Below are 12,184 nucleotides of genomic sequence, written 5' to 3'. Positions count from 1 at the left end.
TCCAAATGCACGTAAGTGTTCTTTCAGAGTCAACCTTGCCAAACAAGACAAGATTTAAAATGGCTCCAAAAATTATATGATTTCACATGTTTTCTAGCGAATACCACTGTCTTATATGATTTTGGAGTTCTATCATGGGGTTAAGAGTGGATTTATGGAAATCATTAAAGCATTAATTGATAATAATTTCCGAAATGAATCAAAGTGGTTTACATTACAATTTTTTCTAATGCAAAATTTCGAGATACAAAAATAGTTAAAAAAAATTATAAATTATAAGGGGCAGTATCCAAGTTAAGTCGGGTCATATGTCCATCAATCCATCCTCTAAATCGCGAGACATCAACATACACTCCGGGAACATCTCGTTGTCCACATCCAATTCCCCACGCGACAATGCCGGCTTGTACATACCGTTTTGGATTACTAGGGTCAGGGCACACCAATGGACCACCTCCGTCACCCTAAAACAGATGAAATTATTTAAAAACTAGTTAGATATTTTTTTAATCCTTACTGTGCACGCATCTACTCCACTTTCCCCTCCAGCACACATAAATGATTGATGAAGTACAAACTTAGCACCAAGCCTGGTCTTACGCAAATTTTCTTCACATTTACCTTTCGACACAGTGGGTAGTTCAATCTTTTTAAGTATTACTTGAAATCTGCCTTTTTTACCTACAAAACCGCAATGGCATATCAAAAAATCGAAATCTTAGCATTACCAAATACATCTTTTCCCCATCCGCTAACGAAACAGTTCCTAGAATTAACCACAACTCCTTGATGTGGCAAACAAATTGTGCCAATGTGGGCTGCTTTGTCGAAGGGTCTGTTGAGAACGATTAAAGCAACGTCATTAAATAAGTTGTTAGATTTGTAACCCTCGTGGATTACTATTTGCTGAATCTCTCTCTCTTGATAGGCATATCTCTCACTTTCGGTTTGCGTGTCCCATTCTCCGGCACGAACCTTTATGTCACTACTTCTCACACTAAAAAAGAATCCAAATATTACCATGCGACACATTTTTATGCTTACTTTTGAACGCAATGCGCTCCAGTGAGCACAACATTAGGTGCGATCAAAGAGGCGCCGCAAATCGATGAAAGCCCGTCGGGTCCTGGATTCTTGTTCAAAATCGCCAACATCCACGGGAACTCGCCATATTCAGCTTCGTTGTTGCTATTTCCAGTGATTTTGAAACCGACTCCGTTAGGATTTCTAATACCGCAGAAACTCGGTTGATCCGGAGGTAGAGTCGGCGTCATTGGAGTAACATCAGGAGGAGATGTAACCTCGGGAGGAATTTTACCGTCGGCAGGAATTTGGCAGCATACATCAAGGTAATCATCACAGTTGTTGTTACCAAATCTAGAACAAAGTTAAGCGTTACCATACCATTTTGCTAAGTTTGTTTGATTTGAAAAAATGTGAGAATGCCTCTTGAATAGTGAACCTAGATTAAGTACACACCTGTAAGGTTAGTTGTAGAACTATAATTGAAATAGTTTGCATGACTAAAGCAAATTTATGCCACATCAAACAGCAAACACCAAAAACCACAAATTACCTGGCGTCGCACCGAGTTACATAAAATTCACGTGTTGCGCAATGCGTCCTGACATTTTGAACCAAAATCGCAGACGCATAAATGCGGGCCCTAGATCGACTGTGGTCACCAAAAAGTTAATAAAATTCCTTTATCAGATACTAGAACAATTAATTTTAGCATTGAAACTGGTACACGTATAATGATTTTGATTCCCTTACTCTTGATCAAAACCTATGTAGTCAATTGGGATAGATGCAAAATATCGATCCTAGAGTATGGTTCAAAAGAAGCCAACGGACATTTTCACAAAATGGAAATTAATTTCTTGGGCATTACAGGAATGCAATCGAACGTTTTCTGGTCATAGTAAATGTATAAATAACGATTGTAACTTCTGAAGAAATATAAATAATTTCCTAAACAGGTACTTTAAATTTTTACCATTTTCATTTCCAAAATATTTAAAGTTATTGTTTTTGAGGCCAAAGTATTGACGCTCACTTCCTCTAAAATTTCGATTTATTCAAGAGCCAACATGTATAATCTGTGTTTTTAATAAACTGTACTGATCGTAGATTTCCCTGCTATTGTTGAAAAATGTTGGAAAACTAAAAGGATGTATTCGAAGGGAATTCCAAAAAGTATGTACACATAGAGTTTGCCTGAGTTTATTGATGCACTAAATTGTGATTGAGAAACATTCAACGTTCAAGAAGTGAATTTACCACTAACTAAAAGATAATGGATTTATTTGGAAAAAAAAATATACGCTGGGATGTTTAAACTGATAGAGGATAGATGGATTGTTGCGAATCCCGGATCTGTTTCTGAGTGAATTTTATTTAGAATAGGTATGCACTCATTGGTGGATATTCCAAATCCGGAACAATCGCTTTACAATCAGAGGTAGATTTATCTTGCACGTACCACAAAAAACATTAAACCCTCCAATTATGATAAATTTGCCGCCATTATTATTGGTAAAAATCCATCAACGCCTTCACTCAAAATCCCACAGGATGGCAGAAGAAATCCCTACAAAGTTGGGGCTCTACCAATGTAATTAGGACAAGGATTTGTTTCTGATATTAATTGTAAATTGCGATGGTGAAGAAGAAAAGGCCCAACGTAAATGATGCTCGTTCACTGACTGCATAGCAGAAGAATTTGCTGTGGATTTGGACGGTTTCACATCGATAGTCGATTCTTGAATCAAAATTCAAAAATTATTCAATCGAGTTTCTTAATTAGGTCTGTTAAGTCAACTAAACTGACGTTGAACTGTTGTGGTACAAGGGGTCCTCAGTGAAAAAGTATAAAGATTATTTAATTCTATTTTCTGAAATTAGTAGCTTTAGGTATACCTCTAGATAAGCTAGTAAATGAGCAAAGCGGAATTGGTAAACAAATTTTTAAAACTATTATTAATGCAATAATATCTTTAGAAAAACGTCGAAATGCATTATCCAAGTGCATATTGTGTGAATATAACAACGTGAATTTTCACTTATAATTGCACAAGAGGTTTGTATCTTACCGAGTAAATTTGAGTTGTTTAGTTAATGAAAATCTGTTGCTTAGCAATTAGACGAGAAAAACTGTCAACTAGTTGACTAGGTAGACAGTTTTTCAAGTTCAATTGCTAAAAGGAAACGGATTTGAATCGCAACAACACAAATTTACTCGGTTTAGGTAAATACAAACCCCGAGTGTAATTCGGCAGGACAATTTAACGAACAAGAAATTCACCAAACTAATCAATTATTGACAGACGTCAAACTAGTCATATGGGAAAGGATAATGCGATAATTGGTTCGAAAATGAATAAGTGAAAAAACCACTAGTGCATTTGTCGCTGGAAAAGTTGTAGGTAACTTTTGCCGATGTCAAGGTGACAATTGTCAAGCACATTTGAAATTGTTGACCAATCATACGCCTTTCGGATTACAGTATCGTCGGATTTCGTATGCATGTGAATCCAGCTTTATGCATGAGTTGAATTGTCAAAAAAAATCAAACTAGAAGAAAAAAAATCGGCTAGAGTCGACATGTTTTGTTTTTCATTACGGATTTATGCTCATTATTTTGAATCTAGCTACAAACGATTTTCTTTGTGGTCTCAAGAGCCAAGTCTATATTAACACCTCGGCAAGTATAGCTTAGCTTAAAAATCTGGTCTTTATTATTATTATTATGGTCGGTGTTTCTTGTGAAAACTCAAGTCTAGCCTGGTTAACTAATCGCAAGGATTAAAATCAAGTAACGATTAGTATTTGTCTGTACGTCGTTCGTATACAGGGTGGTGACTTGCGTAACGCATCATAGGGATTTCAATGTAAAATTCATAACATGCGATTATTGGCTCCCCAAATTATTTTAGAGTAAAAATGTATTAAGGTTGTTTGTAGGAAAAAAATTTTTACGTCAATCAACCCTATTAGTTTTCAATTTTTTGCATAATAAAGACGGAAAATTGGAAAATAAAACCCCCATCTTTTTCAATAATCTGCGATGCCATGGAATTTTTTAAAACAAAAAGATATCCAGTTATCAATTAGCAGCAGTTCGAAATGGCTTTTATGATCGACTTGGTTACTGTATTGCAGTTAATGGTGACTTATTCGAACATTTATTGTAAATTGTTATATTAGGAAACCGTTTTTAGTAATTTGGTCTTTCTTTATGTTGAATTCGCTGTTCTAAATATAATACTTTTTGATAGAATTTGATTTGTTTTATAGCAGACATTCCATGGCATGACGGATATTGGCGTAGTTTTTGTATTATAAAATTCCATGGCATCACAGATTATTGAAAAAGATGGGGGTTTTATTTTCCAATTTTCCGTCTTTATTATGCAAAAAATTGAAAACTAATAGGGTTGATTGACGTAAAAAATTTTTTCCTACAAAAAACCTTAATACATTTTTGCTCTAAAATAATTTGGGGAGCCAATAATCGCATGTTATGAATTTTACATTGAAATCCCTATGATGCGTTACGCAAGTCACCACCCTGTATACAATAATAAAAAAACACATTAAGGAAATATAGGAATAGTATGTACCTAATTCATATTTACCAAAATGGATGGCCACAACGGCACAATAGCCAACGCTAACAACACAAACAAAAAAATAAATAAAAAAAATTCCTGCAAATTTAACAATTTAAGTAAGTGGCATTGTTTATTGTGTAAGGGTTTGTTTGGCTTTGCGTTTGGTTGTGTTATATAGTATACACACTTTTACATTTAATAAACCTTTTTTCACATTTGTAAGTGCTTCGCACCCTAACATCATAACATGAATTAATAATAAATAAGTAAATAAATAAATGAATTTATAATTCGAAGATTTAGATCGTGATTCCGAACCCGCATCAACTTTAAGATGGGCGCAGTGTGACGTACTAAAGATGCAATCTTCCTTGAGGCCGAAATAGTATCGAGATTCCACATTGTCGGTATATGCACAAAATAATATCGCATCAGTCAATATAAATAAATTGTTTATGCTAGGCTAGGTACTTCGGTATACATATATTACACTCAAAAATAAATTATAATTATTCGGACGTGTTTTGAATGAGTTATATAAATAGAAAATATAAAGTTAAGCACATGTTAGGACGCAATTGGTTTTTTTTCTAGCGAAATACATCTTGTAACTGCCTCGCGTTCAGATTCACATTCAAACGCGATACAATTTGATGTTCATTAAAGTACCTAGCTATATCATGTTTTATAAGAGCAACTTTTCGCGTTGCCTTTTTCATTCGCTGAACGTTCACAAGAAAAAGTCCTACTTTTGTAAGTTGATGAATACAAATAGGTTGAGGAGGTAACGCTGCCTATTTAAATACGATGTTTAATGTAACTCTGTTCTTGAAGTGTGATAAAATCTTGGGCTTCCCCAGATTTTTCATGCTTCAGAGTGATTTGTGACGTGGTGCATGTAGAAAAAAGATGATTCCAACTTCCAAGTGACATTTATATACGAAATGTTGGCGTTGTGCAAATGGTTTGCAAAATAAAAAATCTCTTGGTAAAAGATCATCCAACTTTCAAGTTTGTAGGTATACCTACATAGGTATAAGCAAAAAACATGTTAATAAACTAGCCACTTGGACGTACTTACTATCTGCCATATCCTTATTAATATTTATAGGTACAAGATGCTATAATGCACCTGTACGTAGATGCCCAAGCATTTTATAAAACGCAGACGGATTTTTTTCAGCATACTTAAGCAGCTTTTCCAAAGTGAGACGGGCAAGGTTATCAACAAATCCATCAAGTTTATACATACTATCACCTATTGACAGGAGAACAATGTAGTTACCGCTTCTAGACATTAGAGGCCAATTAAAATTGCATATTATGTACGTTTAAGTACATTATACATTAAATTTGATTTCACTATCTAAATTTTAAGAATTGTAAGGAAGCAGAAGAGAATAATGAAAATTTTGTTTTTCTATTTACAGTTCAAATTTAACAAAAATTAGGGGCCCTAACTACTAAAACATGGCGCAATAAAATAGTACGAACCCATTAATTTTATCAAGATTTAAGCAGGTCAAAACTGCATAGACTAACTTGCATTGGTGTAGGAACCCAAAACTTTGTCCTTGTCCATATATAATTGTTTAAGTTAAATATACATCTTGAATTATTAGCATAGTATAAAGTATTAGTACCTGATATCAATCAATCCTGTACCATCGTACTCTTCACTTGGGATTATGGTCCGCGTTTCACCATCGCAGTTGAAGTATCGCACGCAGCGATGAACCCCTTCATCCGAACCTTGTCCACATTTTTGCTCGGCCCCAAAACCGTCATTTCTTGGAGACGTTACTTCTTCATATTGATCAAAGTAATTTCCAGTAGATGTAGTAAAGATCTTATCTATGGCAACTTGTACCTTGTCCTGTTGTGCATGTATGTGCAACAACGTGGATAATATAATAATCAATTGCTTCATCTCAAATTAATTCGTCGAAACTTAAAAATGATCACACAAGGTCAAAAAAATAAGTTAACGTAACCTTGACTTACGCGTGCTTCTCTTCTGCAGTATAAATTGCTAACTGCAGTACATATACTTAGCACCTACAGCAAGACAATTACGAAGGACTGTAGCGAAGAAACGAATTGAATAGTTGTTCAAGATCGTCCTCCCCCACCACCACGTCAAAACAAAATAATGTATTTACGTGGAAAACCCGTTTACAAAATACTGGGGACTTTATTTTCAAGAAATGTGACCTTAGCAACGTCATTATCGCAACCTAAATTACAATTTCAACATTATTTATCAATAACTTCTGTAAAATGTTTAAAGATTTTTTGTTTATTGACATACATTAATATGAAGCGTCATTAATTATGAAAAATTCTTACAAACTTAATTTCTATACACAGCAGTATCGAAACCTTGATCGATCATCATGTTGTCTATCCATTCGATTGATTTTGCTACATTGGCGTACACCCCCGGAACCAAGTCTTCACCGCAACCAATTCCCCAGGCGACAATTCCGGCTTGAAAGTATTTATTCTCATTTTCTTTACCGAGAATTGGACAAACGAGAGGACTACCGCCATCTCCCTTACATGTGTCTTTACCGGGTTGTCCCCCAGCGCAAATAAATGATTCGTTTAACTTAAAATGGACACCCAACCTAGTTTTTCGAAGCTTTGCTTGACAAGTCTCCCTTTGCACGATCGGCAGGTCAATTTTTTTCAAAATGACTTGATATTTTCCCTCTTTGCCAAAAACATCTTTCCCCCAACCAGTCGCGTAACACATCAAATTATCGAGTATTTCGTGTTTATCCGGTAAACAAACGACGTCCACGTTTTCAGCAAGATCTACGGGTGAATCTAAGATTAAAAGAGCAAAATCGTAAAAAAGTGAGCCCGGTTTGTAATGGGGATGTATCAAAATATTTTTTACGTCTCGGTCTTGATGAGGATGGAGTTCATTTTTAGTTTGCGTGTCCCATTCGCCCGCGCGTATTTTGTACATCTTATTTTTATCGGGAATGCAATGCGCAGCAGTTAAAACTACTTGAGGATGAATGAGAGAGGCTCCGCATTGATAAATTAACAGTTTTTTGGGATTTCCTTCAATCGATTCTTCGCGAAGTAATGCGACCATCCATGGAAATTCACCGAATTGTGCCTCATGATCCTTTGCGCCAGTAATACGAAAACCCGCACCTTTGGGGTGTCTCCTGCCACACCCTTTCGCTTCTAGGTCTGGTTTCGGGGTTATGGGGACTGGAGATCTGTCTTTCGGCTCGCAGCAATGTGATAAATAATCACACGGACCATCGTCGATTCTAAGCAATGTAAATAAGGGCGAAATTACGTTTAGTTTATTAGTGGTTATAATGAGATTTGAATGGACCTACCGTATATCGATAACTCCAAACCCGTCATCGATGATGGTACCATTAGGTGTGCACAGATAATAGGGAACGCAATCACAGTTTCCCGTCCCGGGGACCTTGTCTTTTGGGGTTAAATCTGGACCTCTACTCTCCGTGGGTGGTTTCTTGAAGACAGTGTCAATTATATCATCAAGATCTTTACCACCTGCAGTTTGCCCCACAACTACGTTTAGCAAACAACATGCAAAAATCGGTATGACCAAAATCATTGTGAGACTGAAACATATTACCATAATTACATACGATTAATGCAATAACACCACTTACTGAATCGCTCAGTAAACGCGCTGTTACAATTCGACTGTTATATCAGACGCCGCAAGTTCGACACTGGAACACCTTGAATAAGCGTAGTTAATACCGTCAACGTCACGGACAAGTAGAAGAGTGGTATAAAGACGATAACTACGAAAAATTATCGCTAAGAGTTCTGTTTGCTGTACTTTGTTGAATGAAATTGAATCAGCTTAAAAACTGGGTGGGAGGGCTACTTTTTCCTTATCTAGAACATTTGACCTTATCTTCGATTGGATGATAACACAATACTTTAACATGGGAATTTCTATGATTTCTTCCTGTACAAGAAAATTAGAAGAATTGTTGAGTGAAAGTTTCCCAAATACCTTAACAATAAAATGCATGTCCAAGAACGTATAAACATTTAGTTAGTAAGTAGGTACCAATCGACTTGGAAATTCCATTATATCAAACGTAATGTAGATGTATACCAACGGTATATTATTATAGTAATGAAAACAATTTGCAATTCCCTAGACATAAAAAGACAAGCTCCATAGAATGTGATCGAAACATTATGTTGTTGACCTTTGTCAATAACCAGCTTTTACTGATGAATTCACAGCGAGATTCACAGTATTTTTATTGGTTTACTGACATTAGTTAATACTACTTACTGCTTTCTAAAAAAGTTCTTGGGCCGAAAAACACCTATGTATCTATTATAAGAGGATAGTAATATACGAGTACATGTACAATAGTAAACCATATTTAACGAAACGTCTACACTACACTAAACTATGCTGTGCTGCATATTTAATAAAATTCGTTCTAATGTTTTTTAGTTAGGTCTATTTGTTCTGAATATGATTTTTGGATTTTTTAAAAATTGAAACGGAAATATTATTATTATTTAAAATCTACCGTGTTCATCGGCTTTACGCGTCAACATTTACCTAGTTAAGTTAGTATAATAGTTATAGTAGTTAAAATAATAGTTAGTGCGTTAAATTTCGTTGGATTCAGACACATGCTCAATTATTAAAAATATTTTTATTCTACAGTCCAAGTGGTTATTGGACTACAGGAACTACCCGCTGCGTAATCATATTCATGAATTTTTCGTTTCGCACAAGTCGTTATTAACCGGTCCTTCGAGTTTTACACGTATAGAGGGGTACGATTTATCAAAAATAGCAGACAAGAAGGACATTTATTAATGTAATGCAATTTTCAGTTAAACCTTTTTACATAGGTCCTACTTGATGTACATGAAAATACATCTTTTTACATTTTCCTACCAAAATTAATGTTTCTTCTTGGATACTATGAAGACCAGAAGCACCAACACAACATGCGCAGCTATTGTATGACACCTACTACACTAGAGTATAACTCACACGGCGCTATTTTAAATGGGAAATGTAGGTATACCTATTCCACAAAATTGTATTTTTTATTGCAAGCAACATATGGATTATATGTAACAACTGTTCAAAAAACGTATACAGGTGGCTCAGGAAATGTGAAAACTTATTTGTTTTTAATGGGAACCCTCCCTTTAATCTTTATCCTTTACAGACAAATCGTGCTCAAGAAAATAAGGCCAGTTTGTAATTAGCTAATTGCATATTATACCTATATGTATACCTCCCTTAAATGAACGGTTTTCGGAGAAAAAGGAATAAACCGAAAATGTATACGACGTTGTCACATTTGTCTTTTTAAATCTACCAACAAACAAATATCGTTAGGTTAAAATACAAACCAGAAAACAACAACAAAGATCTAGCTAGCACACAGCAAGAAACAAAAACCTAAAGCAAATATAGACGATTTATCTTTAGCGACAGACGGACGGAAACATCAGAGCGTTGCACCAAAAACTATTGAACACGGCTCAATTCAATTGTAACGATGTTAGCTATTTTTGAATAATTTCACAAAGTGATATGAGGAAAAATTTGTGAACGATATGACGCGTTTATACACTGTGTCTAAGATATGGATGTCTGTCATAGGAATCTCCGAAACCATGAAAGATACGACGATGGTCAAATTAGAGAAAATATGCGCAATGGAAAAGTTATTATCCTGCTTTAAAGAGTTCCGATTACTTCCGAAGAAATGCTAAAAAAACCGAAATTTGCCGATTTGGTTTTTATTTTTTTCTTATATTATTTGAACAGACATAACAAACATTTTTTTTCACTACTAGCGTCTGATGACATGATTATTAACCTTTTTTCCATTCTTAAAGTGGGCTTTCTCGGCAGTTGTGCAAAGTGGTTAATAATGTGGACATTATCAACTAGTAGTCAATAATGAGAACTGTCACGCTGTCACTTTTAGAAAACACAACCAGGGCCGAATTAAGGTTTGTCCGGGCCCTAGGCAGAATGAAATTTTCGGGCTCCTTTTCATAAATTATAATAACTCGTGTTCCAGCACAGTTGTGTTAGTTGTGTACTTTTTCGCATATACGTTAAACCGTTCGTAGCTCCTTCTAAATATTAATTCAATTAACCGGGTCAAAATATGCCAAAAGTGAAAGACATCTATGTCTATCCGTCTACAAAAATATTTTATCGGACTGAAGGCAAAATTTTTTAATTGCAAATTTGGAGAAATACATAATTGTTAATTGTTTTTCCGATACCTAATTAGAGTTAGTTTCGTCATAATCATGTTTTATTGAGGAATAAAGGTTTTTTTGTGTGGATGGTTGATTGTGCATTTGTTTGCTTACTTTGCCCTTTTTTCAGCTTTTTTGCCCGTTTTGATGCATATAATAAGCGCTTATTTTATAAAAATAAATGCGTTTTTATCCGCACTCTAATCATTATTTAATATAGTTTCGCACCTTACACTCCTCGGCGCAAGCGCCTCGAGATGTAATCTTGGTGCTCAGGCAATAATACTGTAATTCTCTACCTTCATATATAATATACTATTTCTTCTCCTATACTTTAATTCATAAAATATTAAACATTTGCTACCTGTACTTAAATGATAGATTTTTCATTAACATACAAGTTTACGACCAATAGGAATGCAGCATCACGGGAACATGACGCATAATTTATGAAAATCAAAGTTGCCATAACAATGACAGGTCTAATAGTACATTATATATCAAGGTAGAGAAGTACAGTATTATTGCCTGAGCACCAAGATTACATCTCGAGGCGCTTGCGCCGAGGGATGTAAGGTGCGAAGGCAATAATAGACTTCTCTACCGTGGTATATATATACTATTTTTTTCACTACTAGCACTTGAAGTCCTCTAAATTAACATATTATATTGATAAGAAAGTGAACGGTTGGACAGAATTGTTTGTTTCTTAATTTAACATGTCAATCAAGTACGTAGAAGTACAAGTCAAACAGGCCGTATTTTGTTCTGTCATTGAGATATTTTCAAAGAGTAATTTCGTTCGAATTTTTTCAAAATGTGATAATGGGGGTTTACAGTATAGTTGAATTCCGCAGTTCTAATTTAATAAGCGTGTACCTGAAACCATAAAACATTTTTTTGGACAGTAAAAGTTTATTTAAAAATAGAGGCTGATTAGCAAAAAAATAATGAACATGTGCGGTTTTAAAGGTTTATTCAAAACGACATGATTGTGGCGGGCTCTGTGACGTAATAAGCCCGACCAATCAGCTCCTAGAACCATTCAGATGACATAACGACTTGGCAATATTGCAGGAGAATGGCATTTATAACTTGCGTCATCGGTCACAGGCACTTGTCACTTTCGTGCTAGATCACAGCCGTCTATAATTACAAGCCGTGCTGAGAATTATGGCAACACTGCATGGTAGGCTGATTTCCTAATTCAACTTGACAGATTTTGAGTGTATTTTATATGTGTTTTGGGTGTAATATTCCTATTTACCCGTTTTAACAGAGCGAGATTGCGA

The 12,184-nt window shown here is 35.2% G+C and overlaps 2 protein-coding genes across 2 annotated transcripts; both read right to left on the bottom strand.

Moving 5' to 3' along the window:
* Positions 1-208: 208 nt before the first annotated feature.
* On the bottom strand, positions 209-6,759 carry LOC116182815 (phenoloxidase-activating factor 2-like). Its single transcript, XM_031503359.1, has 6 exons — positions 6,621-6,759; positions 6,260-6,566; positions 1,045-1,377; positions 729-997; positions 518-681; positions 209-464 (listed from the first exon to the last, which is right to left on the bottom strand). The coding sequence occupies exons 2-6, from the start codon at positions 6,544-6,546 to the stop codon at positions 267-269; spliced, it is 1,251 nt and encodes a 416-aa protein (XP_031359219.1). The 5' UTR covers positions 6,547-6,566; positions 6,621-6,759; the 3' UTR covers positions 209-266.
* Positions 6,760-6,894: 135 nt separating this feature from the next.
* Positions 6,895-8,482, bottom strand: LOC116182816 (phenoloxidase-activating factor 2-like). The gene is made up of 3 exons (XM_031503360.1): positions 8,288-8,482; positions 7,982-8,236; positions 6,895-7,909 (listed from the first exon to the last, which is right to left on the bottom strand). Exons 2-3 carry the CDS (start codon positions 8,227-8,229, stop codon positions 6,970-6,972), a joined length of 1,188 nt encoding a protein of 395 aa, XP_031359220.1. The 5' UTR covers positions 8,230-8,236; positions 8,288-8,482; the 3' UTR covers positions 6,895-6,969.
* Between the last annotated feature and the right edge of the window lie 3,702 nt (positions 8,483-12,184).

Source organism: Photinus pyralis, unplaced genomic scaffold, assembly GCF_008802855.1.
Source record: "Photinus pyralis isolate 1611_PpyrPB1 unplaced genomic scaffold, Ppyr1.3 Ppyr1.4_unclustered_Scaffold7758, whole genome shotgun sequence".
NCBI lineage: Eukaryota > Metazoa > Arthropoda > Insecta > Coleoptera > Lampyridae > Photinus > Photinus pyralis.
Note: the sequence above shows the minus strand (reverse complement) of the source record. Positions and strands in the feature narration are given on the sequence as shown.

Excerpts from the sequence above, each read along its gene's own strand:
- LOC116182815 (XM_031503359.1), bottom strand. The coding sequence starts at position 6,546 with ATGAAGCAATTGATTATTATATTATCCACGTTGTTGCACATACATGCA. Across the intron at positions 1,378-6,259 it reads ACAGGATTGATTGATATCAG|ATTTGGTAACAACAACTGTG; the intron begins GTACTAATACTT and ends ACTTTGTTCTAG. Across the intron at positions 998-1,044 it reads GGAGCGCATTGCGTTCAAAA|TGTGAGAAGTAGTGACATAA; the intron begins GTAAGCATAAAA and ends ATTCTTTTTTAG.
- LOC116182816 (XM_031503360.1), bottom strand. The coding sequence starts at position 8,229 with ATGATTTTGGTCATACCGATTTTTGCATGTTGTTTGCTAAACGTAGTT. Across the intron at positions 7,910-7,981 it reads TTTGGAGTTATCGATATACG|AATCGACGATGGTCCGTGTG; the intron begins GTAGGTCCATTC and ends TACATTGCTTAG.